The following is a 19,243-nucleotide window of genomic DNA, read 5'->3' as shown; positions in this document are numbered from 1 at the left end:
GGCAAATTTAGATATTAGTAAAACTTTGTCCGCTCAAGTTATATGGAGAAGTTTTTAATGTCTATTTTTTCCTCCACATGTGATATGACCATATACAATTGAAAAGTCTTGTCCACCCAAATTTACATGGAGAAGTTTTTAATAATTTTGCCTCCATATCATAGAGAAGTATTAAATGTCCATTGTTGCCTCCATATGACCATATGGAGAAGTTTCAATGTCATAATTGCATCCATACAACTCTATATACAACTGAAAGCCTTGTCCACCCAAGCTTACATGGAGAATTTTTATGTCCATTTCGTCTTATACCATATACAAATTGAGTTCAATATCTTTTACACCTCGTTTAGTTCATAGAAAATAAATAAAAAGAAATTGAGTTTAAACTTATTTAGTTGAAAAAAAAAATTATTGTGAATAATTGATATAATATAAACACTCAAATACTGCTACATGATAAAAATATGCGAGAATAATATAAAATTCATATTACAATTTTTCACAAAAAAAATAATAATAATAAAGAATCAATTTTCTTCAAATTTGAAGAATTTATTTTCTATTGAATAAACAAAATAAAATCTATTTTTCCTAAAATTCTAAGAAAAAGTTCTCCTAGAAAAATATTTCCCTGTAAAACAGGCTATTAGTTCAGATTTGAGAGGATAATAAATAATGCACAAACATTTAAGCAAGCAAAATATACTTATATACATCATTACAATAGTAAAAGTGTACAAAACATGTAAATATTATGACATTATCAGACCACAAATGACTACTAATATCACAATTGCTGACACATACTGTACTACTATGCGCTACTATATATTCAACACAGTAACAGGAAACCGCACATTTTAACCCCTTTGCATACAGATGATCATAGTCAACATACATATTACCAAAGAGTCACCTCAGAGTTGGCTGTTCTGCATTGTTCTCTTGTGATGGGCTGGCATTGTTGCTCCCAATTCTTAGGTTACAAAGCAAAGCATCACGTCCAGTAAGAACAATTTGGAAGAATCCATCAACTTCCTTTGCCAAACCATCGAGTCCTTTGGAAAGTCGATCTGCCATCTTTGCCAAACCTGAAGTCTCGTGTGGCAATACATCAGCTCCGATAGGGTTTACTCCATCCTGTATGATGGGATGCAGTTTCTCCACACTTGCATGAATGGCTTCAAGGTCCTTCAATGCTGTTGCTGCTCCACTAGAATATATGTTCCTCATTTCCCTGTTAATGAAACCCTGCAGATCAACATAAGCATCGGCCCATAGGCAAGTCTCGAGGACCTCTAGCTCCTTCAAGTTGCCCACAGACCCTGAGAAAGCAACAGCAAACACACTGCAAATGAAAATGGTTACCATCCGGACTCCATACAAAGCTTGCATCAAAACCTTCCCTTTTGCAGAATTTTTTATCTTAGGTAAGTTCAAACTTTCAGTGAGGGTGTTCAACTTCTCAAAGCATCGCTCCAATCTTGGATTTTGAGAATTCATATGCTGCCTCCATCCATTCAATGATGAGCATGCTTGCATAATTTGTTTTTCTTCACCCTCCAGGTAATGCACAGCACAGCTAAGAAAAAGATTGGCTTGGTTGATCCTTGTGATCTCAGAGCTGATAGAAGTACAAATATCCAGTAACCTCACACTGTTGTCCAAGTACACATCAATCCACTTCTCATCCCAATCAGATACAGGAAATTCAAGTGCAGTTATAAGTTCTTTAGTTTCTATATGGATTTGAGAAAGTGAAACAATTGCTTGCTGCATCCATAATAAGCTTATGACATCTTCCCCGCCTCCAGGAATGAGACTTTTAAGCTTACCTGCCAATGACTCCTCAAAAGACTTCAACAAAGAAATAAGTCTTGGAGACAGGTGTGAGCCCTTAGGTAATATCATTCTGAGGGGATTTCCAAACGAGAAAAATGGTCGGTGTGGCTCCTGTGGACGACTCATTTCGTACAAGTAATATACAGAAACTGCATGGAAATTTGAGAGAGAACATTGAGAAAGGTGTTGAGTTACTTAGCGTAGCTCAAATTGAAGTTTAAACTATAGGCAAGGTAGAAAATTATATTATGCAACACTATCATCCTCAAGCGGCTCCCTCCTGGTGGAAGGGAGTAAGATTTGAACCCAGGATCTCTTCCTGCTCGAGTCTGAGACCATGCTGAGTTTGCTCTGTCTCAGAGCAAAGCTTAAATTGTTAGAGAGGGTATACATATATCATACCGTTTTGATATGTAATAGATCTAACTAACTTTGCTTTGATATCTCTGAGAAGGTTGAAATATTTCATTTTCAACACACTAACTTCTCAGAAATTTCATTATTACTAACATGACAAGCTTAAACATAAATTAAAAGCTAAATCATCGCCATCTACCCAAACAAACTTACAATAATCATCAAATTTCAATATTATAGTAACAAACTTTCTAGATCTGAAAATTTCAATAGCTATAAACTTAACTTTGAAATAATCAAACAAACATCAGGAAACTAAACATCAATTAACCGAAGAAATAAAAAACGACATCGAAACACTCACCAAACGTTTTGCTATTCAAATCTGAAGCCGATCCAGACGGTCAAATCCAACGATTCAAACTAAGCTAAATCAAGATGCCAAATTCAAACCCTGAGTTATACACAAGCATACATACACAAAACAGTAGATATATTACACACGCGAAGAGGAAGAGACCGTACCTGAGCGAATAATATACGGATACAGAGAGGCGAAGTCGGTAGAATATTAGCCGCAGACGGCGCTTGCGATAAGGGTTTCGCACAAGTATTGACAAATGACAATATAGGGTTTCGTATCCTTAGATGATAAAATGACCGTTGAAATGGTGCGTTTTGCGTGACGAGATATATGAGTGGGTGTAAATAGCTCATTTCAACGGTGTCGATTGTTTGTGTTTAGAGTATGGTGAGGATGCCTGTATTCGATTATAGTTTGGGCCGGTTCTTCTTTCAGGATAGAAATATAAGCCTAATTATGAATATTATTAGGCCCAACTGGAAGTCTTAAACCATAAACAAGGTAAACCGCATGGGCAAATATTGTGTGAATCACTGTCCAAAACGACGTTGTTGAATTTTATGAGTTAAAATCATGTATTTTATGTGTTAGAAAGTTAGAATAATGTATATTATGTGTTTGAACAATGTACTTTATGAAAATAATGTACATTATGTGTTATAACAATGAAACTTATGGGGTAAGATAATGTACTTTATGAGTTAGAACAATATACATTATAAGTTATGAAAATGTATATTATAGTGAGTTGCATTAAAAAAAAATTGTAAAACGACGTCATTTTTGGACTGTGGTCCACACAACAACTATTGAACTGCACACAATTTTGTGGATCATGGTCCACACAATAACTATTAAACTGCATGGTATTAAATTACATGGTATGAGATGAGCATGGCCATTGGATCAAAGGCATTGCAACAAAAATCGGGGATACGAGAGTTTCTCAGCTGAGTTGTGGGGCCTAAGTGAGAGTCTACGGCTCTACCTGAGGGAGGGTTTTGACACGGTCTAGGTGGAAATGGATTCGACAGCAGTAGTGGTCGTGATGATCAAGGGGAATCGTAGTGAAGGGATCATGGCAGGCTTGATCAAAGACTGCTTAGATCTTAGCAGTAAATTCCACATGTTTAAAATCTCACACATAATGAGAGAAGGTAAGAAATGTGTTGATTGGCTCCGCAAACTTCGGTCAAAATATTGATTGGGGGACTCTTATGTTGGACTATCCTCCAGCGGATATGAATGATATTCTCCACGCAAAATCTCGTAACACGCCTAGTTTAAGGGTTAAGTAATACTCTCTTGGAAGGACTTCTGATGTACCCAACAAAAAAAACTTAGTTAATTCTTTCGGATTTTGATTGAAATTTCGATATCATAATTCGTGCAGATAATCTCATAGAAGGCCAACTATTATTGTAATTACTAGACATACAAGTAATACATATTCTTCATTATTGTGAAATGCATAAAAATATAGCGAGTGAATGGGAAATATATGTATATAACAACCCTTTATAATTCAATTTTCAGAGTATTACAAAATAAACAAAGCGTAATGAATGATAAGTAGCATTTTCCATATTTGTATGAATCTTTACAACATTTTAGAATGAGTATTTTGTAAAACAACAAAGCTTCAAACAAGCTATCTAAAGTTAAGAGAATAGTTTAATCCAGAATTTAAGTGGAAAAAAAAAAAAAAAAAACATTATTCAAACCCCCTTAAATCAGCAAGAATGCTTAATTGAATCCTAATGCAACATTGTGTGTCAACCCATGTGTCCACACGTCAGTTTATGCATATGTTGCATAAGCGGTAACTTATTATTATGACTTTATTAAATATTTTTATAAGTATAAGAGGTTAAATAATGGAGCTTTTTTCAATTTAAAATTTTGATTGCAATATTCTCCCGACTTATGAAACTTATTTGATCACATTTTTAAAAGTAAAAGACTAAGGTGCGGCACTATGCATCTATGCCATAATTTATTTGGTAATAATCCAACCATCCAAATTCAAATTCGGATTATAATTAAATTTGAAACTTTGAACTATAAAGGGCTCATCACCACTCACTCCTCCTCCAAAAATTGATATAGAAGACAAGTTACGGAATGTATTTCAATGGACCTATATACATCAAAATATTTGTACACTAAGAACATTCACACTAAGGGGAGAATGTGGAGATAATGTCAGATGCTTTCTTTTGAATGGGGTAAATAACTAGTGTGGAGAAGAAAGAATGGTGGGAAGAATAGGCTTGCAAATATGGGGAGTATGGAAAAAAAAATAAAAAAAATAAAAAAGAGAGATCACATGTTGTGCGCGTTTGGCGAACAGCATGGCCACAGCTGGGCGCGCCGAACGGCGCTGTTCGGTGCGCCTGACATATTTTTTTTTTTGGTTTTGTTTTTTTTTTTCCTCCCCTTCCAACATTCTCTTTCTTAATCACTTTTACATTCTCCCTTAAATCTCCCCAACTGATGCGGATGCTCTAAGAGCATATCCATCAATGCATCTTGGTGTGATCTTTGAAAAAAACAAGGCTTATGTGGAGGAGAGAAGGTGAAGAGAGAAAAACTTTTTATATTTGTAGGAGGAGAGGTTTTTGGACTGAGCATGTGGGGTCCACATGAAGAATTGGCAGACATTTGTTCGCGTTCAGCACACCTTGCGCGCGCTGGGCGCATAAAAGGTTCTATTTAATTTTTTTTTTCTCTCCTCTTCCATATTCTCGTTCCTAATTACACTTGTAAAAACTCCTCATGAATTACAACTAAGGATGCCCTAATACTCAATATAAGGCAAAATCTATTTTTGTTAGTTAGTTAGTTTTTTTTTTTTTTTTTTTGGGTGGTGGATAGGATTCAAGTACGGAGTATAATTAAAGCTATCACATGGATGCAGACACACCCACAAGAAACCTCTCTGTACTTCCATAAATGCTCTAGTCGCCCCTGCCGTCATCTTCAATAAAACCTCTCTGCTTATACGCAACTCTCACGACTAAAAAGTTTCAAGTTATGACAATCTCCGAAATTTTACGCACACAAAGACCAGCTTTTTACGGGTCAAATACTTTGACGGTCTATAAATTTAAGTAATCACTCACAGGGAAACCAAATTCTTACTAGTCAAATATGATGAGATATGTATAAAAGGAGTGATCCAGTGATAAAATATGAATATCATACTCAAAAAGATACGAATTTAATTTTTATCAATATTCTTTCAGTTGATCCCGATCTAGAGCACATGAATTTGAATCCAAAATCTTTTTGGGTGATTTTGATACCATATTGAAGAAGTATTTGCCACTAAAACAGATCTAGATCCCAAATAAAATTAATATTTGAGGGGGTTAGGCATACCTAATCATTTATTCAGTATTATACTAAAGACTGAAAGCACCAATGGAGTTAAAGAAAAGATGTGTAGTAATAATAGACTAATAGCAACATGACCAAAAAAAAAAAAGATCACTTGATTTACACCAAATTATATTCATACACTAAAATATTTTTTTTTTTGTTGGAAATATACACTAAAATAATTTGTATTTTTATAAATGTTTTGAAATACTCAAGGTAATATATCTATGACCACCAATTTAAAAGGGTAACTGAAATACTATCATAATACATAATATAATTTAATTTTGTTTAGTTTAATTATTTTAATATAAAATATAATTATAAATAATAATATTTTAAAATAAAATTTATGTTTTCAGCTTTTTTAATTTTTAATTATTTATAGTCATTATTAATCTCATTTTAAAATCAGAGATCTTTAAGTCTTTATAATTAATTTCTATTTTCTAATAATATAAATTTTAAAAAGAAACAATTGACAAAAAGATTTTAAAAAGTTCTACACCAAATTTGTGTAAATGAATAGTATTACACCATATTTGGTAACATTATCATTTACACCAACATTTTGGTGTAGAATTTCATGTATTCCTTGGAGGAAGGTTGCATCAAATTTTTATACCAAAATGGTGTTTTGGTGCCTTCTTTGGAAATGGTCGGAAGAATGTGAAAGCATATGAAATTTATAACCCAATGGGCTTAAGTTTGTAGTTTTTTTTATTCCCGACTAATGTAATAAGTTCTGATTGGAGTTTTACTCCCTCAGAGCCCACTTATCATGGCAAATTATCGTATGAACCAAAACAAAAAGTACATTTTTAATATACTAAAAATACATTATTCGTGTACTAGATGTACATTATACAAAATAATATACTTTCAGTACTCAAATAATGTACATTTCCCGAATACAATGTACATTTTTAATATACTAAAAGTATATTATTTGTATACTGAATATACATTATTTGATAGCATGGTCCACACAATAATGATTGTCGTTTTTCCCTAATGGAGTTGCACACATATCTCTCTCTCATGTGAGCTAATCCTTGAAAGATTCTTTAAGCACTAGAAGAATATAAAGTGCAGAAAAGAACAGAGAAACAAACCCAAAAAAAAGAATAAAAAATGGTGAATTTAACAACAGAATTAAAACCAATATGATGTCCAACTCCAGATATTGAGTAGAGTAACGGTAGAAAAGCAGAGAATAATGATGTTTGGCTAATGCATCTAAACAGCCAGCTCATAATTCAGTGCAAGTGTCCTTATCATGCTGCATAGACATGAAACCTACAGGCAATGAAAGCGATATACCTAAACAATGACCCCAGTTCTAACCAAAACATGAATCCTGCCTAGTTAGGACAAGGATAACTGAAGGACATAAAATGATTTTCTTGAAAAAGAAGTTCCAATTATACTCGCTATATTAGCTGGCCAATTTGAGCAAATTCTAAAAAATAGCTGGTTAGTGGGCCTTTGATGCGTACCTGTTGTGACTTGTGAGACTCTGATCACGGCACTCCGTTGTACTACTGGTGCCTGTGCGATTAAGACAGCCAACTGAATATCGAGGAAAACACATCAACACGAACAAGAGTTATAAGCGAGAGGGGTAATCAAGCCAAATCCAATGAATCACTGTTATAAGAATATCAAATTATGGAGTAATATTATGAGATGTACAACTGCAATTAATGCTGTGAACAAACAAGCCATAAATATAGCCAAAAATAGTAAAACCGGGGGCGTGATCAACTACAGTGCTATCAGGTGGGTGGAGGGCAAAAAGACTTCAATAGGCATAAACAAATTGCAAAACGCTTTGGATCGTGCATATGATATTATCTCTTGTAATGTTATCTCCATCTAGTTGGTGGGTTATGGCTCCTACTACTGTCGCCTTCACTGGTATCAGAAGCCCCATCACCATACCGTTTTTTGCCTATATTTGGACCAGCGTTACCATCTTCCTTGTGATCACGGTGTGAACTGGACGATTCTCTTCCAATCCTCCGTTCCTACAAATGAAGGAATATCACAGATCAGTCACCAACCAGCATGATTGTGATACTACTCCTAAGAACCTTTTTAACAGACTACATTAATAAGTTTAAAAAATTAAAGTAAATCCTAGCAAAGGATTAGTGTCCATACATCACGAAATAATACATCATCTGCCTCGAGCATATGGATAATATGTCCCATTTTGGGTCTCTTCTGAGCATCAGGGTCGACACAGCGAAGAGCAACCAAAAGAACACGCTTCAGTGCTTTTGAAGAAGGCACTTCAGGTAGCTTAGGATCTATCACTTCCTCTGATTTTCTATTTCCAACCATAGTCTTCAACCAGTCCACCAAGTGAACCTGTTATTATCGATGATATTTCAGTTTGAGAAATGAAAGGTAAAAGAAGTGGTGTGTTTTTCTATGTACTTCGTTCAAACAAACCTCTCCTTGTGGCCGGCCATAATCAACAGGGGTTCTCCCAGTAATTATCTCCATGATAAGTATTCCAAAGCTATAAATATCACTTTTTTCATTCAGCATACCAGTGCAAGCATATTCCGGGGCAACATATCTGATGGAAGAAGGGAAGTATTAAGCTAAAGTCGGAATTCACATAGAAAGCCTGAATTGAAGAAATGCAAATTACTTCAAGATAAAATTAACTAACCCAAATGTTCCCATCACACGAGTTGTCACATAACTACTCTCTGCATTCAAGAGCTTAGCAAGCCCAAAGTCAGACAACTTCGTATGCCATTGCCGATCAAGGAGTATGTTACTGGATTTCACATCCCTATGCACTACTTTTGGTTCAAGACCCTCATGTAGATAGGCCAAACTGACAAAAATAAGAAAACGAAAATAAACTACCATGAAACAATCTATAATGCAAAAACCCACATATTCATCGACATGATAAATAAACAGGTTTATATCATCTTACCCTTTTGCACATCCCAATATTACATTCATACGGATATCCCACGTCAAAGGACTGACTTCCCCTACATCTCCATGAAGCCACTGGTCCAAATTCCCATTGTTTACATACTCATACACAAGCATCCTACACATCATATTGTTCTAAGAGAATTACTAACGTTTGTTTCAAAAAGAAAGGAAAACAAAATAGTAGTATGAATACCTGTAAGCTCCTTCAACGCAGTAGCCAAGAAGCCTTACAAGATTTTTGTGTCTTACACGCCCAATAGCTTCCACCTCTACCTTAAATTCTCTCTCAGCTTGGCCTCTGGTAATATAACAACCCCAAAGATATTAGCAAATTGATTATCAAAAGAACTAATCCTTTTATCCAGTTCACAGCACCCCTTACTTGACAGGTAAATTTTAAATGCAATTTAGCTGGCTTGATTTTTGAACAGGGGAAAAGGTATAAAACATAAGACACCATTCTGATTTCTGACTAACACTTTAAAGCACAAAATTCAGTTGAAAATTGCATTAATAAAAAATGGATTGTAAAAAAATCAAAAAATATAATTAGCACCCCAAAAAAACCCAGAAAAGAGGCAGATGGACATTTGACAACACCATTAAGAAAATAAACCTCAGCCAATTTTAATTTTCAGCTCAAAAGCTAAAAACAAAGCTAAAAAATGAAGTTTTAAGTGAACTCTGATGATAAATACCTGTTATTCAATAGATTTTTCACAGCTACTCTGGTACCATCAGCCAAGGCACCCCGATAAACAATCCCATAGCCACCTTCACCAATGACATTCTCATCAGACAATCCATCGGTAGCAGCCTCAAGCTCTCTGAGAGTATACCACCTTCCCCACCCGAGATGGGACACTTCCGGCAATGATCCACTGCCTCCAATGGAGCCTGTTTCTGCTCCACTTGTTGCTCTACTCTCCCCACTAGATGCCCCTGGTAGCTTGTCTGAGAACACAATTCTGTGCTCTACCTTCCCCATGTCAATCTGAATTTCTGGCACTGCCTGAAATAACATTAGAAAACCCAACAAAAAACCCCACAATGAATATCAGTAAACAGTAATTGAAATACTCAGCAAAATTAGTATTTTTAACTACAAGACTAAATAAACCCATTGAAAGAAATAGGCTCCTACAAAAACCACACTTTTTAACGTAAGAATGAGCTTTTGCTAACGAGAGTTAAAAATAAATAACATCAAGTTCAAAATCAAAACTCTAATAAAAATGAGATTTTGCAGCATAAAAGAATCACAACATTCACTATTAGCAGTACTCAGCTCAATAAACAGTAGCATAAATATATTTACACACGGGCCGACATATGTGTGTAAATTCTATTTCAAAAATCAAATTGGATCAAGAAATGAATTAAGATTATGAGAGGACCATGCCTGAACGACGGGGCGGTGATCCGGGGCAGCGTCATGTACAATCTCCTGGATTTCCTTGGAAACGACTGGGGTGAGCTCTGCGGCGGCGCCAGGGTGGGAGTAGAGGAGCTTGGCCTTGGATGTGCGGCGGCGCGACGCCGTGATGCAGAGAGAGAGGAGGAACAGAATGAGAACTATAACGGCTCCAACAAAGATCCCAATCACCACCCATAGCTTCAGTCCAAAAATCGAAGTCGGCTTCGAAAGCTCACTGTTCACAAACGCCGCATCGTACACCGACATCTTCACCTAAAACACACAGCCCACACCCCACTCCCTCTCTGCGAATGCATGTGTATTCAATCACTCCAATTCACTCTCTACTCCTCTTCACTGTGCCTCCCCCTCTACACATATCCGTCCACGGAGATTCATCCTCCCTGCGTATCCACCCAATTAATTACCGTATAACTGACGGATCGATTTACGGTATCAAATGAGAAATATTCCGGCGGATTCTAGTAGCGTATTCCGGCGAGTTCAAAGCGGTGAGATTTCGCCGGCGAGATTTGTTCCGATTACACTTTCCAGTTGCGTTCTGACAAGAGGAGATGGTGGTGGACACTGTCAGAGATAAGAGAGAGAGAGAGAGCGCCGAGAAGAGAATCTCTTTTTCTTCTTCCTGTGTCTTCTGTCCCCTTGTAATAAAATAACTTCTCATCAGTTTCCGCTTTCCCACAAAATTAATTAAAATATACTGTAATAAATACTATCTTGTTTTTAAACTTTTTTGAAAATCATAAATATAATTTTATAAAACAAGTTGTTTCACACAAATCTGTCAAATCAATTTTATTATACGGAGTATTATATTTATGGCAAATTAAAATTATTAAAAACTTGGTTTTCATGGGTTAATATCAATAATTGCATGTCACTCTCTTATTAAATAAATTAAAATATAATTTTAATACGGAGTTTTAGTTTATATTTAGAAAAAAATTGCATTCCTTTTATTGATTAACACAATTTTTAAAAATTTATTTTATCCTCTATTAGAAAATAGCAATATTATAACAAATTATTTTCAAATCTATACACTACCAATTCAACATATTGATACAACTCATATTTGAACTTTTTTTCAAAGTTTTAACTTCTAATAAGCTGCTCTATTTGTCTCATTTTGCTTTATTCATTGAATTAACCCTTTCTTTATTACTTATTTTTCTTTTAGTAATTTTTAATTATTTTCAAATTTGATTTTCGTGATTATCCACTATCAACAGGATTGTGTCATGCGATTAATAGAGTTGTAATCGTGTATTAACGAGATTTAGCGTTATTATTGCCTTATTGGAAGGATTGTGTTGCATGTTGGTTCTTGTGATATTTAGAGCAATGGATGGATGTGAGAAGTGATTAATTTATTGGCCTTTTTGAGACTGAAAAGTGCCTTTATTTGGTTAACCATTAGGTTATGTTCATGCTAGACTTTCCCTATAACCTTATAATTCATTTTTATTAGTAATATAATTATTATTAAACTAAACTAATTACTAAGATTGTGTTTGGAAGAGCAGTTTATCACTTTAAATGTTTTCCCAATACTCATTTAAGAATATTACATTTAAAACAATTCGTTATTCTAGACATCACAATCTTTGATTGAGAGAGTAAATTTTTAAAATATCTGTTCTTACCGATATCTTTTTGTATTGAATACAATTACACATAATGTGTTTAGTTGTACAAATATTAATATATTATGAAAACAAGTGTTAACAGTATTAGATACAATTTAAATAACACAATAATTAAAATAAAATTAATAAGATAAATAGACTATTTCAATCTTATCATTTATTGGATAACATCCTAAATTAAGAAAGACATTCGTATAAGGTCGAGAGTTGAATGGTGCAAGGGGTGACTTATAATGAGAAATAAAAAAAGATATTACAGATAAACGACATACTTTATAAATTTAGATTATGCGAATATAAAATCCTAAAAGGAAAAAGAATGATGAGGTGCGGACCCAGCAGGATAGGTGTGCGTTCACGGAGTGAATTGAGTGTCCATGTGATAGCCTTTCACATTAATTACCATACTGCCTAACTTAATCCTTAATTAAATTTCCTAATTAATGCTTTACAAATTAATTATTTCCACCGGCGTTGAACCTAGGTGACAGTTTTGTTACTGTACTTAGTAATGGCATATTGGATGGGAGTTAACTGTACCTTCACCAAAGCATATCTTCAAGTAGTATTTTATAATTTTTTAATGTAAATCAAAATATAGGTATAAGTCAAAATTGAGCATCAACATCTCCATTAAATACAAATAAGAAATTTGACATAGGCAAAGAAGTATTTGAATCAAAATCAAGTTGTAAGCAAAATGCCTCTCTAGTGTAATGTTTCACAAAAATTTAAATCGTCATTTTTTTAAGTGACGAAGAAAATCCGTAGTTACTATCCAAGATATGCATTGAATGAATCTCGCTCTTATTTAATAAACCATAAATTACACATGAGAAGCAAATCGCTTTTAAAAGACATTATGCACTAGTTCGACAATATATTATTATTTGCCATTAAACTATCTCAAATCCCTTTTTATCTCTTTCTCACTTGTTAATGCCAGAAATATCAGAGTGGCATAGACAAACGTATGCATACACTTGAATTGGCTGTCAGTTCTCTAAAGTAAGCAGGTTGGCATTTGATTGCTTTAAACAAACAAATGGGTTTTTCTTAAACAAGAAATAATGTTGAAATCCAGGGCAAGTGGACAATGATAGCAAATGACCTTTGGGTAAAAAGTAGCCATCTTGAAAGGTTTACCTTGACAACAATGCATTCTTTTTATGGCACTGGTCCAAATTCATAAATGGTTAGTAAATTCTTTAATCATAGAGCATGCTTTATGATTAAGTGGACAATAGATTACTACGCATAGGCTTTATGGGGTACTAAGATGAGACAGAATGCACTAATTCACTTTTAGAAAACTATAGAATAGAATTTACTTACAAGATTTTATAATGGATGGATACATGTCCCTTATGATTGGATGCACTATAGAAATCACTTTCTTCCTAATTAAGTATATATGCAAATTGGGCCATCCTTGAAGGGAGAGGGTGGGGGCCTATGCTTCATCTGGATACAATATAAAAGCTTGCATAATGGTTGTTTGGCCAAATTGGAACTCTTATATAGAATAGAATAAGAAACTTTTCTTTTTCTAACAAATACACCAATCCTGCAGAGTTGCCAGTTTAGCTTAGAATTTGAATCCGACTCATTACAAACGGTTGTGGTTACACTTTGCAGGAATAAGTTTAGCCAGCCTGCAAGAGGCAAGTTTTTACCTGAACTGCACCGTGATGACAAAATGGAAACAGTTACTGCTTAAACATACAGATGAGTAATGTAACACGGGTATGACTTTGTTAATACTTGAATATTTTACCATGGGAAGGAAACTTGGACCTAGTGTTTTTACTGATTGTAGTGTTCCAACTTCCAACCCAAGTATTCAAGTGAACTCCGGGAGCATGAGGTTGCTCAACTCATCAGTCTGTCTTTTTATCGGGTTCATCAATCGCAGCCAATCTTTCAACTAGGGGAGGATGAGAATAATGGTAAGCAGAATACCAAGGATCTGTGTTCATTGCGGACAAATTCTCCTCCTGGAAAAGATGCCAAGGAACTGAAGAAGTCAGCAGATGTGCGGAATTTTTTGCATGCTGTGTAGATGTACAAGATGTGTGTAACAATATCCATTCGTGTTTTTCAGTTTGAACAAGAGATTATAAATTATCTATATAATATTATAATGCAAAGATGATTGAAAAACATTAAGACAAAAGCCAGCCTTGTGTTGGTACCAGGCACACGGAGAGTAAACAGGGTTAAAAACTGAGATAAATTTGGGAATTAAGGTAACATCACCTGTAGTTTTACAAGTCCAGCACGAAGAGGCAATGCATATCCAAGCTTCTTAGCAAAGGCATCAGCCTAAGAAAGGAAATCAATCTTTAAGTCAAGGGAGCAAGGAAAAATGCCTATGACATGGTTTAGTTAACAGAACATCACCTGAAATTCAAAAGCTCGGCTAACAAGATTAAGACCGAAACTCACTAGGTGCTGGAGAGGAATTACAGTGTGCTGCAACAGAAGATAAGAGAATAATGCATTGCATTCTAAAATACACATCCTTAAATTTCCACAACAGTTAAAATCATATAAAACCTAGTTTTCATGTCACATTAAAGATGGTACATATGGCCAATACAGTGAAACTATGATTATGCAATGGACTTGGAAATGCGAACTAATAATTGTAAACTACTCAATTGAGAAACTAGAGGCTAACAATCTAACATTAATGATGTTTCCATCCTAGAGGGAAATTATGCCCATACTAATTACACTAACCATACCGTGAGGTTAAGATCCACCATTTCATAGAAAGCATGTGTGCATAAGAAAAACATATTATGCATGAAATAAAAAAGCTATCGAGCTGGATTGGTTGCATCCCAACCAGCCATCTATTCTCAATTTCTTTCTCAAAACTCGTTTCATTGAACATGCAAAACACACAGATAAATTAACACCGCTACACTTCTGGATAAAGATAATGCTTAGTCTTAAGGGAAAAGGCCAAGAACCACCACACAGACAGCTCAAGACTTTCAATGTCAGCACATCTGAGGCATCTAGTATGAACTAAATAATGAATTATTACCTGAAAAATGATAAGCCCAATAAGAACAGGTTGAGTTTCAAAGCCAAAACTCTGAAACAGATCCTTGGAATTCCTAACAAGTGTGTATCCTCCAAATTGTAAGAATGTGAGGATCTGCATAGTTTTAAAAGAATATGTCACAACAAACAGAAAAACTTCCAAACAAAAGGACAGAACTAGGGTGGTTTATTATGAGCTAAGCTGGCTAGTGAGCTAGAAAAGTTCAAATTGATCAAGATTGGTTTCTCTGTGTCAATCAAGCTTCAGCTTCTAAGTTGTTTCTTGAGCAAATATTTTAAAAATATATATATGGACTAATAAATAGAGTAGAAATCCTCAGATACAACTTCGACACCAAATCCTAAACCTTAATATGTACCTCAATCACAAATATAACAGGGTAACAACAAATTATGGGCTATATATGAGCATGAATTCAATACTTATACATTATTCAGCACCCATTTAGAGACAAAATGAAAGGATTTCTAGAAGGAGAGGTTGCATTAATTGATTAACATACCTGGACAGCAATGAAGGAGTACATTGTGTGATTTAGTTTCCAGTGGCCTAATTCGTGTGCAAGAACAGCAACAACTTCCTCGTCATTCTTGCACTAAAAAGAATCAAGAATAAAAAGAAAGAAATTAAGGACATGGAAATTTAAAAGGTACTCTGAGCCCACAAAATAGTGTGCATGCATCCAAAAGAGTACTGACACTGCATTGGGATAATATCACTGCTATACAACCATGCAGTGTTCTTGAAACAGTTAGTAAACTTAGCATAAACTCAACACATAAGTGGTTAGGGACCTCACTAGAAAATAGCATGATATCTACTTTTTGTATCAATGCAGTTTCTAGAGCAATGGCAGCTACTTTGCAAGAAATGCATTAATTCGATATAATGATACAAGATAAAGGGTCCCCCTAATGGAAAGGAAAATAGCAAGGCCAAATATTACAAGATAGTAACAGTCATATAAAATATAACATTTTCCCAGGTAAGTTAAATACAAAGATACTGAAAATTCATATCTTTAGCAGTTCAAAACAATGAATTAAAAATTAAGGAAATAAGGAAAATCTATAGCATGTGTATGGTAACAGCCCCACCTGCTGAATCAACGTATCATAAAGGACAATGCGCTTGTTCTTGAAGAATCCATACATGTATGCCTAGAAAAATAAAAATAAAAATAAAAATCATAGACATGAGATGAGCATTAGGTAGAGAGGATGGGGGGAATATCAGAAACAGAATTAGGATATAGACTAGTTGCAACCAAATGGAAATTCATATCTCTAGGTTTCAATCTGTTTCTTGTCTTATTTCATCATAGTTTCACATAGTAAATTTCTTGCTTATTAACAAGTTAAGACCATATTCATGTCAAAACAATTCAATAAGTTACAATAAACCAAGCAGTTGGGTCCTCACATTGCTATGGCTTGACCTTGTAGATCCATCAACAACAAACAACTTCTTTAAGGGGAATTTGAGTGAGGAAGCAAGATTCTCAATTTTTGCTCTAAGCTCACCTTCAGGAAGCTACAAAGAGAAAATCTAAGCATCATTCTCCATGTTCTTAAAAATCAAGCTAAATGTATAGTTAAAAAGGAAAAGACAATAAAAAAGACTGGTACTTACTGGGGTGAACTTGTTGAAAAGCGGGGCAATCAGAATAGGGTATAGTGTCATCATAACAAGAGACAGGACAAACATGAAACCCCATAGATATATAGCCAAGTAAGGACCTCCTTTCTGCATCCAAAATTGATATCCTTCTTTAAAGGGCAGAAAAGGGAGAAGAAGAAAACATAAAAACAGCACTTCCAGTATTTGTTATCCAGATGCAAAAAAATAAATAATTGAAATAATAATAATAGAGATGCAAAAACTGTGTGTATGTAAACTCCAACTGATACTGTTTGAGAACAAAATCAGTGCAAAACTCAGACAAAGTAACCAGTGCTAATACTGCATTGTTAAAATTTTTAAAATAAATGAATACTGTGATGCAAGTTATGGCATAACAAAATACCTGAACTATCAGAATGATTGCAGCCACAATAGGAGGACCAATCACAACAGATAAGATAATACCTTTGATCATATCCCTGAAGAATAGCCACATCGTTTGCTGTATCACAACAACCCACGAGAGTTACAGCCAAGATCAATGAAGTAAACAATACAAAAGCGTATGTTTCTGAGTCCAAGTATAATATTATGAAGTGAAAAAAAAAAAAAAAAAAAAAAAAGAGTGAGAGAGAGAGAGAGAGAGAGAATATAATATATCATGAAAAGGAGCCTAAAACCTTACCTTGTTGAAACCGTGGCGGGCCTCAATCACAAACGTTGAGTACAAAGAAAATGGCAAGTCAGTAATCTGCAGAACAATTTTAAAACAAATTATAATATCAGACAGTGTAACATATATGCATAAACACAAAGCTTGCAATGTATACAAACTTGTGCCAGGCAAGTATGGCTTTAAACAACTATAAATCAAACACTCACTGTCTACAAATGTAACTGCCAAGCATTTCTGGCATGTTTTCAGCTAGTGTTATTCTAGACCCCAAACTAAAAGGATAATGTAATGTTTACCCCCAAAAAATACTTATCATCGTGACAAATACTCCCAACTAAAAAGAAGGGCATCACAATCTTTATACGTCAATAAAATGTGAAAAGGAATAGATAAAAACAAGCTACTAATATAAGCAGAAAAATAAGAAATTGGGCAGGCTCTCAGGTTATAACATGCAGAAAATGTGCTAGGTTTTTACACAACCAAACAAATTGTGACTCATCCAAGAAAAACAACTTTTATGTGTTTTAACCAAAATGAGAAATGGTAACATAAAATCATAATATATTAGATTATTAGAAATTAGAAATGGTAAAGTAGATAACTTTCCCTCAAAGAAAATCTCGTAAGATGAATAGTTTTTAGTCATTATAAAAGAGGGAGCAGAAATTATCAACATATATAAACGCACCTGCGACCAAAACATAACACCTGCTAAAAATGCAAGTGTGTGTAATATCTCATTTTCTGTGTTAAGACCAAGGAACACCAAAAAATCTCCTGATTTCTGCAATCAAAACAAAAATTAACAAATAAAACACAAGGTTCTTTAGCAGCAGAGAATGCCTCAAGATAGTTAACCACTTACCTTCCAGAACCAGGGTAAGATCCCAAAATACAAAATTGCAGAGTCCATGAGTATGGTGACGAACTCATGCACAAAGTGAAAATCACTGGGAAAATATTTAAAACCAACAACATTAGAAAACAATCGAAGTGTGAATAAAATTGGAAAGTTGAACTGTAGCCCACAAAGAATAGAGAATTTGAAACAAATGAACCTTTTATCAATACTATAAGCTCGAGACTTCTCAAACTTTTCTTGGCTGATTACTCCTACCAAAGGTTTTGGAAGTGTTGGCAACTTAAGAGCAGCATGTTGCCTTATATCAAGATAAGTCTCAAAAATATACATCAATATCATGAAACCTGAAAGGTTTAGAAAATTGGAATACAAATCAGATAACCACCAAAATGCCAAGGCAACATCCCTAAAACACGACATGCAAACTTCAGCTCTATCTGTTATTTTTTAATATGTCAGCAAGCTTGTGAAATGCACAAAGAAAATATGACTAAACACATACGCAAAAGATGGAATTTAAACAATCAAAATTCAAAATGCAAATTATTTCACGATCAGTCAGGAACTTAAGATATTAACATACGATAAACATCAAATGACGATTACAAATACATCAGAAATCAGATAACAGCCGAAATATCTCTATCGAACAAGCAAATGAGCAATATTCGTACGCATACAAATGCGAACAATATCTAAAATATATACACACGCAAAATAAAGCGAATGTAAGAGCGTACCAACAACAGCTTCCATATAAGGAAACGCCATGGCAGAATTTCCGAGCTGCAGATAGAGAGAAACAGAGAGAGAGCGAAGGTCTATGACTGAGATTCTGAGACGATTTTTTCGGAATAGGGAGAAGGGCTTTCTCCTACTTGGGTCAGTTCAATCCGGTTGAACAGGGTCGGCTAAACCCCCAGATATTTTCGAAGGAACCCGAATAAACATGTTTATTTTACTTTATTCCTTTAATCTACACTAATTGCTAAA

General features: G+C 34.6%; 3 protein-coding genes across 4 annotated transcripts; all 3 read right to left on the bottom strand.

Moving 5' to 3' along the window:
- Positions 1 to 689: 689 nt before the first annotated feature.
- On the bottom strand, positions 690 to 2,883 carry LOC109184990 (protein BPS1, chloroplastic-like). Its single transcript, XM_019334989.1, has 3 exons — positions 2,728 to 2,883; positions 2,567 to 2,630; positions 690 to 1,994 (listed from the first exon to the last, which is right to left on the bottom strand). Exon 3 carries the CDS (start codon positions 1,969 to 1,971, stop codon positions 916 to 918), a length of 1,056 nt encoding a protein of 351 aa, XP_019190534.1. The 5' UTR covers positions 1,972 to 1,994; positions 2,567 to 2,630; positions 2,728 to 2,883; the 3' UTR covers positions 690 to 915.
- A 4,682-nt stretch (positions 2,884 to 7,565) lies between these two features.
- On the bottom strand, positions 7,566 to 11,029 carry LOC109184983 (probable serine/threonine-protein kinase At1g01540). The gene is made up of 8 exons (XM_019334982.1): positions 10,323 to 11,029; positions 9,619 to 9,932; positions 9,114 to 9,218; positions 8,913 to 9,035; positions 8,637 to 8,807; positions 8,411 to 8,540; positions 8,117 to 8,326; positions 7,566 to 7,980 (listed from the first exon to the last, which is right to left on the bottom strand). The coding sequence occupies exons 1-8, from the start codon at positions 10,602 to 10,604 to the stop codon at positions 7,819 to 7,821; spliced, it is 1,497 nt and encodes a 498-aa protein (XP_019190527.1). The 5' UTR covers positions 10,605 to 11,029; the 3' UTR covers positions 7,566 to 7,818.
- Positions 11,030 to 13,504: 2,475 nt separating this feature from the next.
- Positions 13,505 to 19,199, bottom strand: LOC109184960 (CAAX prenyl protease 1 homolog). 2 transcript variants are annotated; one of them, XR_002054908.1, is made up of 15 exons: positions 18,991 to 19,199; positions 18,447 to 18,594; positions 18,254 to 18,338; positions 18,077 to 18,172; positions 17,395 to 17,460; positions 17,113 to 17,211; positions 16,719 to 16,832; positions 16,509 to 16,619; positions 16,184 to 16,246; positions 15,589 to 15,681; positions 15,066 to 15,179; positions 14,411 to 14,482; positions 14,267 to 14,332; positions 13,785 to 14,004; positions 13,505 to 13,688 (listed from the first exon to the last, which is right to left on the bottom strand). XR_002054908.1 is itself a non-coding variant. In XM_019334958.1 (14 exons), the coding sequence occupies exons 1-14, from the start codon at positions 19,019 to 19,021 to the stop codon at positions 13,888 to 13,890; spliced, it is 1,275 nt and encodes a 424-aa protein (XP_019190503.1). In that variant the 5' UTR covers positions 19,022 to 19,199; the 3' UTR covers positions 13,505 to 13,887. The 2 variants fall into 2 exon arrangements, 1 of the variants encoding a protein (XP_019190503.1); XM_019334958.1 differs by having other exon boundaries at positions 13,505 to 14,004.
- Between the last annotated feature and the right edge of the window lie 44 nt (positions 19,200 to 19,243).

This window comes from Ipomoea nil, unplaced genomic scaffold (assembly GCF_001879475.1).
Source record: "Ipomoea nil cultivar Tokyo-kokei standard unplaced genomic scaffold, Asagao_1.1 scaffold0188, whole genome shotgun sequence".
Lineage (NCBI taxonomy): Eukaryota > Viridiplantae > Streptophyta > Magnoliopsida > Solanales > Convolvulaceae > Ipomoea > Ipomoea nil.
Note: the sequence above shows the minus strand (reverse complement) of the source record. Positions and strands in the feature narration are given on the sequence as shown.